A 16,867-nucleotide genomic window follows, 5' to 3' on the forward strand; every position below is an offset into this window, starting at 1 on the left:
GTGACAAAAATGTGTTGAAAGTCAACCTTACAATCATCCTAAATCAACATAGATTTCCGTACTCACAAGTTGCAATTGAGAAATTCACTTCGTGGACACTGAAATTTGCCAGCTATGAAAACTAACGGTAACAGTGAAAGAAAACAAGGTAATTATGATGTAGCTTGAGATGTTATTGCGGATTACTTATGAAATTCGGAAGCCTTAGGGAAGTAAATTCATATTGCCATGTCCTGTTTTTTGATTGATTCTGATTAAATTTTCCAGGAATACGGCATTTTCCAACACTGACTGATTACATATGTCATAGCTGCTTACAACATATTGAATTCATTTTGAATGGTAGATATATAGAGTATTTATTTATATGGACATTATTTTTCCTTGTGATTGGAGCTTTCAAATATGCAAATTGTCATTATAGTATTATGGTGTGTGCTACTGATGTCGACATATATAAGTAATATGTATAATTAATCGAAAGTGAAATGCCTGGAGGCAAAAGGTTAAGAAGATCAAAGAAAAAGTAACGAGAACAGAGAATGATTGGTGTGGAAACGAAGGAACAATGAAGTATGAGACGATTAACTGGTATTTTGCAAATAAAGTATTTACTGTATGGTTCTCAGATTTTACTAAAAGATTCTGTAATTTTGTGTTCAAATAAATTTGATTGTCCTCACTTGTGTTCTCGTTCATTACAGCATTACATCATTAACAAGCAATTAAGTGCATGTTTATAGTCATTTTCAGTATAAACTTACATTCAAAACAATATTCTATAGCTCGACCAAATGTTGCCCGAAGTAATGACAGACGATATTCTAAAAATAAAAATAGGTTACAAAGAAAGAATATTTCAGTTCATCTCATAGTAAAAAGAAATTAATTAAGAATTCACTATTAGCGATTGAGATATGAGTTATGTATGGTTAGTTATAGGTTGCTGTGGTCTGTTGAGAATGATTACAGTCACAGACAAGATAAAAGTGAATTAATGTTGAGTGAAAACGACATTTCAAGTTTTTCTCCTTTTTATCCACATCCTTGCTTTATTATCCCTTGGTAATTTAAGCATTATTGTTTCATTATAATTTCTCCACGAAAGTGTGAATATTGTGACAGATTTCATAAAATCTATGCAACTCACATTTAAATTACATAATAAAGCTTATCTAACTTATATGTAAGCAGTGTTTTAATATTAAGATCAATTAACAGTCTCATAATCAGAAGCTTCTGGATAAGTTTCCAAATATTAAAGTCAGAAAAGATTCACAACAACGGCTTCATTGATGGTTAATATTTAACAAAATGCTTTATGGATTACGTAAACTCAATTTAGTAACCATCCAATATCTACACATTAACTAACCACTTTTTAGTAACCAGTCATAATATTCGGTAGGACTTGATTATTTCTACATTGCTTGCAGTTCAAAAGTTTCTGTGGTAAGGGATCTATCTAACTGCGATAAGAGCATCAGTTCCCTGAATCTTTCAAATTTTTCTCGTTGAATTGTATCAACTAGCCGCAAAACTTAGCTTCAGTGTTTTATTTCAATTACCTGCAGACAATTATAACATCGTTATACGTAAATAGACACCAAAATTAAAATCTAATATAATACGATAGAATAATAAGAAAATGAATGGGATTAGTCCTAGAACTTACCCCACGATAAAGAAGCCTTATCTAATAAACAAAGTCTACGAAAATGATGATCGCAATAACTACGCCAAATTTTCAATACATCATTTGGATTAGTGAAACCAGCTGCTAGAGCTGTTTCATATATACCTGTAATGGATTTAAAACAAAAAACAGATAAACAAACAAGAATGAAAGATTTGTTTGATGTTCATATACTTATTTATTTAAACATATAAACATTGGTACAAGGAGGCACCAAATACATGTGCGTCACACTTCGTCATTTAATTTGTATGAGGGTCGGAATATTGCCCACGCGCCCGAACCGAGAAAGATGGTTTTCTTAGGAGGCCACACCGGGAGCCTTTGACCTAAAGGATTAATCCACAAGGCAGTGGAACAACGTAAGGAGATGCAGTCCCATGGTAGCCGGTGACCAACAATTGGTTCATACGTCATTTGTTCCTTCAGGATCCTAGTGCCCGTGTGTGCCGGATATTCGCCTTTCCTCCTCTTAATTTCATAAACAACACCCCTACGGCGAGAAGGCAGTGAGTAGGACTTTCCCTGGAAGTGCCTGTATACACGTGGCCATATGAGAACATTTCGAAGAGGGAGAGATGACCCTCTCCACCCTCGGTAGTACCAGGACAATATTAACTAGAAGACATCAAGTGATATTTGTTCGTGATAAACAATTAGTATGCGAAATGAAATGTTCTCATTTTTAATAAAAATCAACATAATTACCAGTAAAAATATCTAACAAAAATTTAACTTTCCAAGTTTACAATTACCTTATTCGTTTAAATGGATTTTGAACGATTTAAAATATCGTGTAAATTAGTGACTAATCACACAAATTCAATGGAATAATAAAACTATCGAAGGGATTTTATAACCAGAATAAACTCAATCAGTATTATTAATGAAGTCTAAAGAGTAGATTTTTTTCTTGAATGTATCATAACAAAAGGCTTTGAAATCAAATGATTAAGTTCAAAGAAATCAACTTCATCGAAATCAATTGCATATGAAGTGTGAAATTGTTTACTTTGACTTATATATAAAAGTATGTCAAAAGACAAGGGACAGTGTAAGTGAACAGTGAATTACTTACGAAAACGCATAAAATCGTTACCAGGTAAAAAAAAAGTACAGATCATTTTTCTTCTTCAACCTTAGTGTATAGTCGACAATCGATTGTGATATTCGGACATTTACAGCCAATCAGCTTACCTTAGTTACCAGTGACAAGTAACATCTCTAAGACTTCAGACAATACTTAGTGTAATTCACTAATTTACATATATTTACCCATATATTAGCATTAAGTGTTATTCACAACTGAAACATGAGTAAAATAACTACAAAATAAATCTTTTTAAAGGTAACATACCATCAACCTCTTTAAATAGATCAGACTCATTGGAAACAGATTCCTGTTGTGCTCCATTGGTATTTGATTTGAATGAGATATTTTCAAGAATCACAGTTTCGGTGACTAATGCATAACGCTGCCATAACTCGACACACCATGGACAATTACGAACCGATCGAGACAATAACTTTTGCAAACGCAGAACATCCGTTTCTAGTTGAGACTCCTGGGAACATAAGAGTATAATTACCTCGAATGTGTATCAGATGTTGTGGAAAGTAATCATGGTCTTTATTTACTAGCAAACAGAATTACGTAATATGCGTCTCACATAAGACCAAATTTATAAAACTAATGAATATTCGTAGAATAATAGTAAAGGAAATGAAATGGGTCCACTCTAACCTAAAACAGTGTTGTCTTTACGTCACAAAGGCTTGTCAAGAGGACTGATTGTATGGAGCTGTCAGTATATGTTAATGGCCGTTTATTTTCGTATTACCATATTTTGAAGATCAGTGTCGTTCTATTTAAACCCGCAATTAATATTAAGTCAAGCCTTTTCACACCTAACATTAATATGCTTAGTATGTAGTAATGATTGGAACAAAGAAATTGTTTGTAAACCGTGACGTGCAAATACATCTGCTCGAGCTACCTTGTCACAGAACAAAGAAAATTATTACGGCGAATTCCAGAGTAGTAGGATTAGTAAAAAAAATGGTAGCAGAAAAGATAAGGCAAAGAAGATATGATTCAAGGGGAAAATATGGATCAGTGGAATACGAAAAAATGTAAAATTATTTTAAAACGTAATATTTAGAGAAAACGGAAAATGAGTGCACCTGTGCCATTCCAAACAGTGTCGTGTTACCCAAAGTCTCTAACTATTGGTTGGTAATGAAGCACACCCCAGTCAGTTTAGTCTGGACCTACTGACTTACTAGTGAATTTCAATGATCAATGATCTCGTGGATTGATTCCATGTCTTGATTTGGTTGCCCCTGGCTTTCTTCCAGGTTACTCCTACACTAAACAAAAGCGCCCGTCGAGTTAGATAGTAGTTCAGCATACGTAACAAATATCTCAACCATTGTATCTGTTTAAGTATCAATACCTCATTAACCAATTTGCCATTCTCATCTAATATCCTGCATCTAACTTCAACATTGCTCGATAAGTGGTCTCAGCATACATGAAGAGTATTTTGAAGACACCTATGATCAAATACTAGTAGCCTAATAATATACTCTACTTTGAAAGCTGTTTTCAAGTCATAAAGTAAAACAAAGCGTATTACTACTCAGTGAACTTATCTCTTGGTTGGCATAAAGAAATCTTACCGACGCCGCAAGCAGCATAAGTTGACGAAAGTTAATCGAGTTTTATGAATCCATAGTGAGATGCCAGACACCAACCAACTGGGTCTAATAAGACAGACAGCAAGTAAAAAGGTTGATGCGCTCAATTACTTCACGCGTTATCATCAGTTCAGATGACGCAGTCCTGAAACAAACCTGCACTTAGAGGGAGAGAATCTCGTTCGGCAAACCATTATTTTATTACGGAAGGAAGTTAAAAGACTCTTTATTTTGTCAGTATATTTTTCTAGCAGAGCTATATCATCAGTGTATTCTAAGTCCACAAGCGAATCTCCTGATAGGAGGTCGATTCCTGAAAAACACAAGTGACTAAAGTCACGGAGCCTACAAATTTCATATCCAATTTTTTGCTAATTACGAAATCTCTGTTGTCTAGGAGTTAAAGACATAAGAATCTTTAGAAAAGTTTCGAAAAGAATATGTAACAATCTGGGTTATTACAAACCTTAATTCGCAAAATTTGCCCGTGAGCGGCTGATTTATGAAGTAAATTTAACCTAATGTGAGTGGCTTGGTGGATGATTCACCGATGAAATCAGCTGACGATTTTTAGACACCATTAAACGTGGGTCACGGGATCATGGCTGTTATTTTAAGCTACCGTACTTGCCACGAAACCTGAAAGTTAAGATCTAGAACCAAAGTGAGGTTGTGAATGCATGAGAAGTCCGAAATTAAAATGAAACATGTCCATCGTTCTTTGGTTATCAACCAACTTACAATTGATGACAAATATTTGCAGTTAACATTTTACTGAATTTGTTGAATGAACTAAAGGACAAATATAACTGTAGAACCAGTAACCGCTATCAGTTGACCTCCTCAGAGTCTTTAGACGACAAACGCTAAATATAGTCTTCTTCATAGTAAATAAAAATCACGATATTCATACATGTATCTGCACCCCCTAAAATCCTTTTCACAACTTCAACGAATTCACATCCTTCATTTTTAGCTACACTAGTTTAGTTTCAAAAAACAATACATTAATTTTTACTGAATTTGACGTTCTCACTACAATCATTAATTACACTTTAAACTGTTCCCATTATTCAATTTGGTTCAATTTTTTTCTCGTTTTTTTACAGTTCATTAAAGTCACACTAAAAGTAGAACAGATCAGTTCCTATTCTTATAATGTGACTCCCGACAAGAATTCCAATCTCATATTCAACGAGAGACTGCACTTATGTTTGGTACAATATCAAATAGTACGACGATTGTCCGTTGATTTCTAAGCGATGATCGACGAATACATAAAGTGATATATTAATGATAAAAACCTTGCACTTTAAATTAACAAATCACAGGTCTGAACATGTGCGTATTTTTTCTTCAAAATAAAGCAACACATCAATTTATATTTTTCGTGATAATTATTCCTGAGATAAAGTGTATTCTATGATAGCGTACATTCAGGTTTATAATCATTACTGTTTACTGAATGATCCAATTCAATTGAGTTACGGTTGTTTGGTAAATAAAAACAATCATGAGACGTAAAAGGGAAAGCCTATTCCAAAAGACGAGTATCCACACAAAACAAGAAAAACAATGTAGAAATATGTTGTTTTCACTCAATCGACTATGCGTTTTGAAGTAAACAAAAACCAGTAACAATCGAACCATTCAATCCCACTAAATTCATTAAAGCGATATACGATATTTAGATCGCATGGTAGTTCAAAACATGCTGAATATGATAGTTCTAACTTATTGTTTTTCTAGTTGCTTGTTTTAAGTTTTTATACATTATTTTGATTATTTCTGGAAGGTTATACTAGTGAAACACTAAACTGCAACAAAATAAATACTGCTGATGTCGATTTGAAATAATAAACAACTTACTACATAATCTGCGTAACGTATCCATAAAGATGTATCTAAACAATGTGCGGTAATAGCACGCTCAAAAAGGCAGCATAACTCATTAGGTGATATAACAAAATTGGTAGATATGTTCTCATTATTCTTATTATCAGTAGTTTTAGATGTTTTAGGCTTTTTCCGTTTTGCACAATGAACTGCCCAATCAATATAAATATTCCAACTGGAAACAGTTTCTGCTTCTGACTTGTCAGTGGATTCCTTAAATAAAATGTGTGTAGTAAAAAGTCACTTCTAATATATAAGAATATTTTGAAAGGACTTTACCGCCAAAAATAGCAACAACAACGATTTTTTAATGCACCCAACCTTTACATCAACTCTATCATTTAAAATATGAGAGTAATATAACAAACCCATTCAACTCTAAACTGTTGATTGTTTGAATAAGTGAACAAGTTTTAATTCGTTAATTCGGATAAGTGTTATGGAACAATAAAAACTTTGGTCAAGGTAAACAGTAGTTAAAAATGTGAGGTCTCATAACTCGAAATTAGTGGAATACATTTGTGTTCTCGATCTACATTTACGTGGTGTGATAGCTAAAGACACTCACTAGCTGCTCAAATGGACGTAGGTGGAGTGAGATTTGGATCTGTGATCTTAGAGCTTGAGTCACATAAGCCTAGAACCTTCAAATTTTTTTTTAAATCTAACTTACTATACTGGTCAACATTGATCAGTTTCCGGGTTGGATAATTTTTCCTCTTTTTTTAGTCTAGTAGATTGTCAGTCAGCGACAACGTAGGACCAGGCACATATATGCATCGGTCCAAGTTGCCATACCTCGTTAGCACAACAAGATGAACACCGGATTCATAGAAGTAATTCATTTAGTGGTGGTAGTATATAAAGAAAGGTTGTATATAAGGATATAGTACAGGAAGGAAAAAAGTTATGAAGCAATTTTAATCTCATAGTTTAAGGGAAGATAAAGAGTGTATACACCTACGCCATTGTGATCGATTCTGAGCCATGTCACCTAGAGTCTCCAACCATTGGTTACGATAGTCATGCGGACCCCAACCAGGTAGTCTGCATCTACCAACATGGCTCAGGCTAGAAGTTAGTGACTTCAAACACTGATGCCATGTTTTGGTTTGGCCGCCCCTAACTCTCTTCCAACCATCCCCAATACTAGTCATCATAGCGCGTCGTGGTAATCGGTGTTCAGGCATACGTAACACATGGCCCAACCATCTCAGTCGATGAAGATTCATGACCTCATCAACTGATTTACCATCGTTCCCTAATACCCTGCGTCTAACCTCACTATTACTTACCCGGTGATCCCAGCAGATGCGAGCAACATTTCTAAGGTATCTGTGGTCAAATACTAGTAACCTACGAGTATCTTCTACTCTTAATGGCCATGTTTCGCAGCCGTAAAGTAGAACAGAACGAACTGCTGCGCAGTATACTCGTCCCTTAATTGATAGACGGATATCTCGTCTTCGCCATAGGTGACGTAAGTTGGCAAAAGACAAACGAGCTTTTTAAATCCGTGCTGAGATTTCGTCAGACACCAACCCATTAGGGCTGATCAGACTTCCAAGATAAGTGAAGTTGTCGACACGTTCGACTACTTCACTCCCTATCCTTAGTTCGGGTGTTGACGCAGGCCAGTCCTAGAGTAACAATTTACATTTGGATGGGGAGAAACGCATCCCAAACATCCTGGCATTATTACTGAGTTCCAACAGAAGACTCTGCATTTTGTCAGCGTCTTCACCAAACAGGACTATGTCATCTGTGTATTCTAAGTCGATAAGTGAACCTCATGGTAGAAGATCAATTCCTGTAAATTCAGTCGACGAGAGTGTTATTTCCAGCAACAGGTCTATAATGAAGTTAAACAAAAAAGGGGATAGTGGACAGCCTTGACGTACACCACTTGAGGTTGTAAAATCATATGACAGTTCGCCATAAGCTCTCACTCGACTGATAGTGTTCGAGTAAAGAGCCTTCACAAGGTTTATGTACTTCTCAGGTACACCTTTCAATGACAGACACTGCCACAGAACCTCTCGGTCTACAGAGTCAAATGCTGCTTTTAAGTCAAGAAAAACTATCATTGTCGGACACCGATAAGCATGTCTGTGCTCTAAAACTTGACGAATGGTGAATATGTGGTCGATACAGCCACGACCAGGTCTGAAACCAGCCTGATTTTCTCGTGTTTGCAGTTCACGAGTCTTAGTTAGGCGCCTGATAATTATTGAGGCTAGTATTTTAGATACTATGTTAGTCAGACTATTCCCTCTATGGTTATCACAGGATGATTTTGACCCCTTTTTATATATTGGGACAATAAGTGATCGTGACCAGTCGGATGGGATTACATCTGTCTCCCAGATTTTAGCCAGAATATTAGTCAACCTAATCGCTAAAATTGGACCACCATATTTAAAGACCTCTGGAGCCAATCCATCTGGACCAGCTGCTCTTCCTCGTTTCAGATTACCTATAGCCTTTTGAACTTCAAGTAGGGTCGGGGGGCCTACTTCAATGTTCCATTCAGGTTTTCTGGGAATAGTGGGTAGTTGTGCAGTAGCTGAAGGCCAGCTAAACTGTTCCTTAAAGTGTTCCGCCCATCGTTCTAAACGTTTGGGTTGAGAGCAGATAAGGGTTCCGTCTTTCTCCGAGATTGTCTCACTTACACTTGACTTCTTAATTCCAGTTTCTTTTATTAGTCTGAATAGTTGCCTGGTGTTGCCTACAGACGCTGCCTTTTCCATCTCTTTTGCTTTCGTTGCCCACCACTGCTCACGATCGTTCCTTAGACTTTTAGTTAACCTAGATCTAATTTCTTTACGCTCTTCGTCATGTTCAGAGCCTGATGGGATGAGTTTACGCGAATCCATCAGTGAAATAGACTTAGAGGAAATCCACTGGTTTTTGGGAGCCCTATGGTTTAAATGACTAATAGATGTTACTGATGTTTCCACAGTTGTTCGTGTGTCTTTCCAAGCAGCATCTAGGTCAGTCTCGTTTACAGAACTGCCTAGATGTGAACTCAGTTGTTTCTGGAATTCGCAATTGGCTTTCTCGTCCTCCAGTTCAATCCTCATGGGTCTTCTTAGTGTACTTTTCCTGCGTCCATTGAGGCGCAGACAAATGCGCGCTCGTATTAAAGCGTGATCAGAGTCTAAACAAGTATTCCAATACGAGCGACAATCTTCTATTGAGCCTCTCCAACGATGACTGATGACAATATGGTCTATTTGAGTCCATCGTTGGTTTGGTGCAGGTGGTCGCCATGTTAGACTATGTCTCTCCTTATGCTTAAAATTAGTGCTTGCTAAAAATAAACGATTGTCTGAGCATAGTTGCAACAGACGATCACCATTATCGGTTCGTTGAGCCGGAATACTAAAACACCCACCTAAATGTCTTTCTGTTTGAATTAAGCTGCCTACCTGGGCATTAAAGTCACCCTCTACGACTACTATGTCTGAGCTCTTAGCTTTCTGAAGAAGCTCAGAGAGCTTTCTGTAAAAGTCATCTTTCACTTCATCATGGCTGCAGTCAGTGGGAGCGTAGGCAGAAACGACGAAAAGGCAACGACGTGTGTCCCTATCCTTCCGAGTTCTTATGGAGCCATTTAGCCGGACAGAACACAGGCGACTGTCAACGGGGATCCATTCTAGTAGTGCCTGTTCTGCCCTTGTACTTAATGCTATGCCTACACCTGCAAGTCCACGAGAACTAGCCAACGGGTCGCCAGATACACGGAGGGTGTATTTCGTTGGCTGTCCATTTTGGCGAGGTGAGGTCAAGTGAATGACCACACTAGGATCCTGTATGCGTGTTTCGGAGACACAGCATACATCAATGGTACGAGATTCTAGGGTTTTAGCTAAGGAGGCCTGTTGACCGATTTGGCATAGGGTACGTACGTTGAAGGCTCCAATGTGTAGTTTGGAGCGAGGTTTTAGTAGACCTGGGACAGTGTTTTGCGCACTAGAATCGTTGGCCATGGTGACACTTGAGGAGGAAACCGAGAGAGGAAGTTTAGTGTTGAAAGTCAAGGTAGAAGGAATAGTAGGAATTGAAGAAGGAGATTGATTATGAATACAGTGGTCTTGAGTGCTGTTAGAGTTATGAGGGCAGTTATCACTTCCCGGTTGCCCGCACAGTGGAAGGGTTCTTCTAGGGGTACCTGAAAAGGAAATTGGGTTAGAAGTGGTTTTAATGACCTGAGAGCGTGACCGCAGTGCCCAAGGGACAACTGCTTGAGGTCGGTCACACACGACCTTTTTGTGGGTAGTTTTTGTGTTAGCTCCGTTCTTCAAAAAAAAACCTTACCGCCGGAGACGGATATCCGTGGGATAAGGCGAGGTGTGCATTTTTAGGGTCGACCTTTTCTAACCCCACCCCTCCTTGTGGGAAGGCAGCATCGCTGTCATGCTGGTTGTCTGAAGGAAACACCTTACTGCTGTCACACCTCTGTACAGTCGGCAGTACGACTTCGCCTTCGGACCTTGGGTTTGCTGCTTTTAGTCTTACCGCTCTTCAACCGACCTGTCTGGCATGGTAGGACCTCGAGGAACGATTGTTCCAGCCAGCATAGCTCGATTGCTTCATCACGATAGGCAAGCCCGACCACCACGTCAAGGTAGCAGCAACGGTCGGGACTAGTAGATTGAGCTCATTCTGAATTTTTCTCAGTTGAAGGTTGAAAGCTATATCAGACTTTATATACAATAAATAAGTAGGTTAGATGTTTTTAACACTTTTACTGAATTCTCATGGATGAACGTTACTTTTTTCAATTAATTTACTTCTCCTTTTTATCTGTTATTAAATCGATCACAGTGGCACAAATACATTAATCCCTCTGTATTCATTAAACTTAATTCTCACACTTCCTTTACTAACATTAGTACTAATATTATAGCGCATTTCGTATTGGGCTTGCTAATGTTCCTTCCCTATCCTAATATGAAGAGTGGTAATATGGACTAAACTACACTTGTCACAGGCTCTATGTTAACTATGACATATGAAGATGACTACTTTTATCAATAAGATAATAAGGACATTCAAGGTTGCAGCCTGATAACATTAAGTACTTTCAGAGTCTAATATTTAATCAACTTAATTTTATCGTCTTCCAACGAAATTTTAAAAAATGTAATTAAAATATGAGTGTAAACGGTAAACAAACAGGCCATTGTTATAGTTTATAACACAAAACATATCAGAAATGTGTAGGCGTGAATCTACATTATATCGCCAAACCTGCACCCTGCTACTAATGACCTAGAAACATTCATGCCACTTACTGGTCAGTGGGCACACTGATGGGATAAAACAAGAAACATTTTGCTAAGAAAGTATTGTGTGGAGAATCTTAGCATAACTTACATATACATTTAAGGTTTATAAACAGTTCCCTTAAGATGCTTTGACAACGTAACTCATTCACCCAACTTACTTCTATGGATTCTTCAAATGGTAAAATAACAGCTAAACGCTCTAAAGCTTTCTCATATTCCGTTTTGACTTCTTCTGGTATAAAGGAATCTGAATGTTTCCTCGGTTGATATAGTTCTATACCGATATCAGACAGGAAAGTTTTGTATTCAGTTAATGTCTGCTCCATATCTATAATGAATGAGAAAATAAAATGTGAAAAAGCGAGTTGGGAAACAATAAAAATAGAACTTACAGAGCAAGAACGTAAGTTATTTTATTGTATTTAAGCGGCTAAAAATGTGTCAAACTTTCTATATAGTGTGGTATGTCATAAAGCCTGATCATCAAACGATGTACACTTTTCCTCCCATGAGGATTCTAAATGCAACTGATGACTTCATGATCATAACCTTCTCTTTACACCAGTAGAGTTCGACTATTTTTGTGGCATGCATAACAGAACGCATTTAACAACTGACTATTCAATTCGAAATAGTTTCAATGATGTCGAATATTTAAATAAATATTCAGGCCTGGAAAATAAACAGAAATACTAGTCCGTTCTTTATCGAAGTAGAATTTTGATAGCAGTTCGACTTTCAAACCTAAGTTGCAGTCGATAGGTTATCAAAACCGTTGGACGATTGGCTCCGAATCTATCAGTAAGAGGAACCAAATGGTCAAGTTTGCAGCATGATGGACAAGAGGAGAAACAGAGAATGGTGCAATTTGGTTATCAATCAACAGTACTTATTGACAAAAACAGTTGGGTGCAAAAAATGGCCAGAACAGTTGCTTAGATTTTCAGTTTAGGGTTGTGGAGACTGTTGAGTTTCATTGAAATCACGACTCAATCAATATTCAACCGTGTCAGGTATGAGGCAAATGAAGATAGTCGCGCGACATTGTGGATTGGTTGGAGTTGGACATTACCACCTTTTGGTGCCGGCCCAGTGGTTTATGGGTTGAGCGTCCGCGCGCGAGACCAAAGGTACTGGGTTCAAATTCACAGTTGGCAGAAATGTAAAAGAGATTGAAATATTCTTTCAGAAATGGCTTACTCAAATGTGGAATGCTGAGTTGACGCTGAAATAAGCGGTCCATTTTATTCAGTTGTTCTAGTTTCATTTCCTAATTAAACAGAGAAAAAAACAAAATGTTTGCCACTTCAAATATAAAAAACTAATTGTGAATTATGATATTTTTAATCAAATTATTTCATTCACTAGATACTTCAGTATGAGAACTAATGATACTACGCAGTCGCTCAAACTAAAGTAGTAATATCGCCAGTCTTATTTGGAATGACCAAATAGAGGTTTATTATGGAAATCTACAGAATGAAGGATTAATTATATACCGTTACACTAATGTCAATATTAACAATCACAAACGCAGTCAACCATCTAATTCAAAACCTAACAGTTAATTTTAATGCTGTAGTATTCTACTGAATAGGATGAGGAGTAAGAGGAACTATGACTGGCCGACTCTCATTCACTCGTACTTCCAACCAAGAAACTGAAGTTGACAAACGTACTTACTACTTTACTGGTAGCCGAATCGGTACTCGGTAAACGGCTATAGGCAGGAAGAAAATGCAAATATCCATTACGTAAAAAGTGGCTTAAAACAAAGTACATAAATATCCAATCGGAAAATAGGTCCTAATAAATATGAAATCAACTGGTAGCAGTTAAAAATTTGTATTACTCTTAACAGCAGCGCTTCTTATTTATACGACAATTTTTACGGGTTTTTTAAAATTCCATTTAACTTGCTTATCTCGCGACGCATTATTTTTACGCACTGACAAAACATCATTTTTTTACATACGTACTAGGCAGCCTAACAAGGAAATATTAGATCATAAACAAATAATGTTCTTTGACTACGTAAAAAGATAAGCAAGGGAGTATGTATGCATTACATTTACTTCAATTTTATTGGCTCCTGCTCAATAAACGGTAAAAGGATTTAGGTTGATCATGTTCAACAATTATGTTTAGGAGATAGAGTTATACATCAAATTACATGGAAGTTACAGACAAAATAATAAGTTATTTGAACATATAAGGAGGACTCATGAAGAATAAAGATGTGCCGCAGTGTGAGATACCCAAAGGTTAAAAAGTGTTAAGGAAAATAAACGACTGATATACTTTCCACAAAACAAACAGATATTCCTAACCTTATGATCCTGTGGTAACTGAGACCAAACTACAGTGAGATATTCACGATAGATTTCCCATAGCATCGAACCCCCAACAACATTAAGTCCTTGATGTGACAAAGCAGATTCGAAAATGACTTCCGCTTGCTGTATACTATCCGCAGAACTGAAATCCGAAGTAGAGATTGCGAAGTGACAGTATTCTAACCATACGTTGATATCTATAAGAAAACAAAATCAAATTTTTGATTGTCACTTACAGTAAGGTAATATACTCTCAATAGTAATTTTTGAATTAGATTCCCTACAAAAACGTGATGGAATATCTGAGTATATATAGGCTAAAATATTTATTAGGTTGAGGTTCACTGGAGTACTAACATTTCATTTGATTAAACAGGTTATTTCAACCTCCCGAAGCCTTTGCTTTCAGTAGGCGTGGGGCAACAGGAATATTGGAACTCAGCAAACCTTACAAAACTAAAAAGAAAAGAATAAGTCGAACAACTTTAGATCACCCTATTCACGATAATTTTTGTTATAACTGTCCTTGTAATTTTCTATCGTGGATACTTAAGAATTAAAGAAATTAGTTTCTGTTAGCTTGTAGATTTCTAGAATAAATAACTCGATACTGTCTCTGCTTACATTGATTATCTATTTGAGTAGCATCTGGCAAGGGAATCTGTGACATGTTTTGAAGTTCAATTCGCGAACGAAATATATATCTCACATGGGGGGGACAACTATCGGAAATGTAGGTTATAGCAGGAAGAGACAAGAATAAAAGTGAATAAATCGAGACGTAATGGGATTCTTAAAAGTAGTCAGCGATTGGTTTAATTGGTAAAGAGAAGTTTGAAACTGATAGTTTAGAAATTAAAGCTAGTTGGAGAATTCGCTAGAGGATATGGTTTAAAATAATTCATATCAACGCAAATAGATACCGATCTTTTTATAAGTGATAGTTATGTTACCTGTTTGCACATATACCTCGTTTTTACCATTACAATGTTTTTTACGATAAAATATGAAGAATTTAGATAACTTGGACAGGTGAGCGTTGCTATCTCTTTGAAGTTCAAATTCAGAAACCAACAATTGTAGTAAAAATGCAATCCAGAAGCGCGTTATCTTAGTTATTATATAAACCAAATTGAAAACACTAGACACTACAAAATTTCAATTTTGAGTGCAAGAATTTCCCATTTACACAATAAAATGATGGTCTAAGACTTTATCCTCCAATCAAAAATAAGTAATCACTGAGCAAACTAGCAGATAACTACAGTTATAGAACAGAACACTTTCATAGACTTCATACATTATGAATACACTTCTAAAATTCCTCGACAGGTACCATATTCACGCTCAAAATACAATTAGATTAGTTGTTCATTCATTGCTTACTGCTACAAATTAAAATAATGCAGATTAAAAGTTTCAGCAAGGTTTTCAAAATCAATTGTAACTATTCTAAAAGTGCTTTACATCAGTTGTATCCACTAGTAAGTTCGACAAATCGATAAATGTCATTTAACCAACGTTAACTTCATTTTCGGTGTGATACTTCAGTTTCTTTTTTACTTTAGATGCTACAATTTATAGGCCTCAGAAATTTTAACTTTAAACGTTCATTAAGGTTGAAGCAGTGCCGAAAAAATCAGAACATGACTAAAAAGGTAGGAGTAATCTCAAGTTTATGAAAGGTACACCCAGCTATTTCTAACCTTCATAATCATCAATCGCACGTTTAAAAAGAACTTCTACTTGTCGCTTTTCTTCAAGTGTAGAAGCATTCTTGAGCTCATCCTCGATCCATTGAAGCCATAGTGCTGGAAAAGACAGGTAAGAATATGGATTAAAAGCAACACAATCACTTGCTACAAGTTAAAGCTAGAAAGTTCAAGTCATAATATGGGCGAAATCCAATGATTAACCAAGATAAACCTATTGAATTGTAACCAGATGCCGTAAAATGGACTAGTCCATAAACTACAGATCAGGGCAAAAGTTCGTAGTAAAAGTGCTTTGGAAAAGAAAATTCGGTGCAACCGTCATCACAGCACTTAAATAAAAAGCTAAGTTCATGAGTCAAGATACGCCTTAGCTACGTCACATCAACGAAGTGTGCAATATCTAAAAATCAGTGGCATTTATTCTTGTTGAGTAAACTTTCTACTTATGACAAATTTAACATCAAAGCTACTGTTTCACTTTATTGAAATGAATTGAGGGTGACAAGGAGAGTATTTGAAATAGTTTTTACTTGTACTTTTTTAGTGAATACGACAAATTTTGGGTTGATTTCGCACATTTGTGTAACAAGTTACAATAATCCTCTTTGAGCTATTATCTGAGAATTTTCATAAGTTTCCAAAAGTAACTGTTGACGTCTGGAACATCGCTATCCAGTGGCAAACGGTACAGTGTGATGAATGCAAAGGTTGGATCCACGATGTTCGCACTAATCTTATACCTGTAACCCATAAAATGTACACCTAACCGAGGTCCACATAAATGTTAACAATGCTGCTTAAACGAGCGTAGTCTCTAATCAGCAGCAATGTCAACTATAGATGTATCTATAAATCACAGTTCCAAGAAGGATTTTATTGATATAAACAATCAGGAAGCCAGCAACGGCACTGAACTTGAAGGAAAATAAAACAATGTTACTCAATGAAACCCTTAAGTTCACGAACGAAAAATAATAATAATAATAAAATGGTCAAGAAGTGAAGTTCAAGGTGTATACACTTAAGCACCTTTCAATCGCTGTTAAAAAATCAGGAACCTGAAATTGTCTAATTTCGGCTTCAAGCTGCAGAAAGAAAAAGCCTTATGACAGAAAATATTTGGATGATGAGGCTTTAGAAATGACTTGCTTTGGATGTATACATGAATCACTGTATAGAAACGATATTTAAACTTGTAATGTGTAAGATAAGAGTTACTGGTCAGTCGTA

The 16,867-nt window shown here is 36.4% G+C and overlaps 1 protein-coding gene across 1 annotated transcript in view; it reads right to left on the reverse strand.

Moving 5' to 3' along the window:
• The window catches only part of Smp_078240 (hypothetical protein), a 36,002-nt gene that overhangs the window by 14,010 nt on the left and 5,125 nt on the right, over positions 1 to 16,867 (reverse strand). Inside the window, exons 4-11 of the mRNA XM_018798119.1 lie at positions 15,629 to 15,733; positions 13,917 to 14,119; positions 12,787 to 12,856; positions 11,745 to 11,914; positions 6,266 to 6,505; positions 3,054 to 3,261; positions 1,676 to 1,801; positions 765 to 824 (exon numbers count right to left, since the gene is read on the reverse strand). Of these exons, the coding sequence (XP_018653093.1) occupies positions 765 to 824; positions 1,676 to 1,801; positions 3,054 to 3,261; positions 6,266 to 6,505; positions 11,745 to 11,914; positions 12,787 to 12,856; positions 13,917 to 14,119; positions 15,629 to 15,733 (1,182 nt within the window). The remainder of the gene's footprint in view (positions 1 to 764; positions 825 to 1,675; positions 1,802 to 3,053; positions 3,262 to 6,265; positions 6,506 to 11,744; positions 11,915 to 12,786; positions 12,857 to 13,916; positions 14,120 to 15,628; positions 15,734 to 16,867) is intronic.

The sequence above is a fragment of the Schistosoma mansoni genome, chromosome 6, assembly GCF_000237925.1.
Source record: "Schistosoma mansoni strain Puerto Rico chromosome 6, complete genome".
Lineage (NCBI taxonomy): Eukaryota > Metazoa > Platyhelminthes > Trematoda > Strigeidida > Schistosomatidae > Schistosoma > Schistosoma mansoni.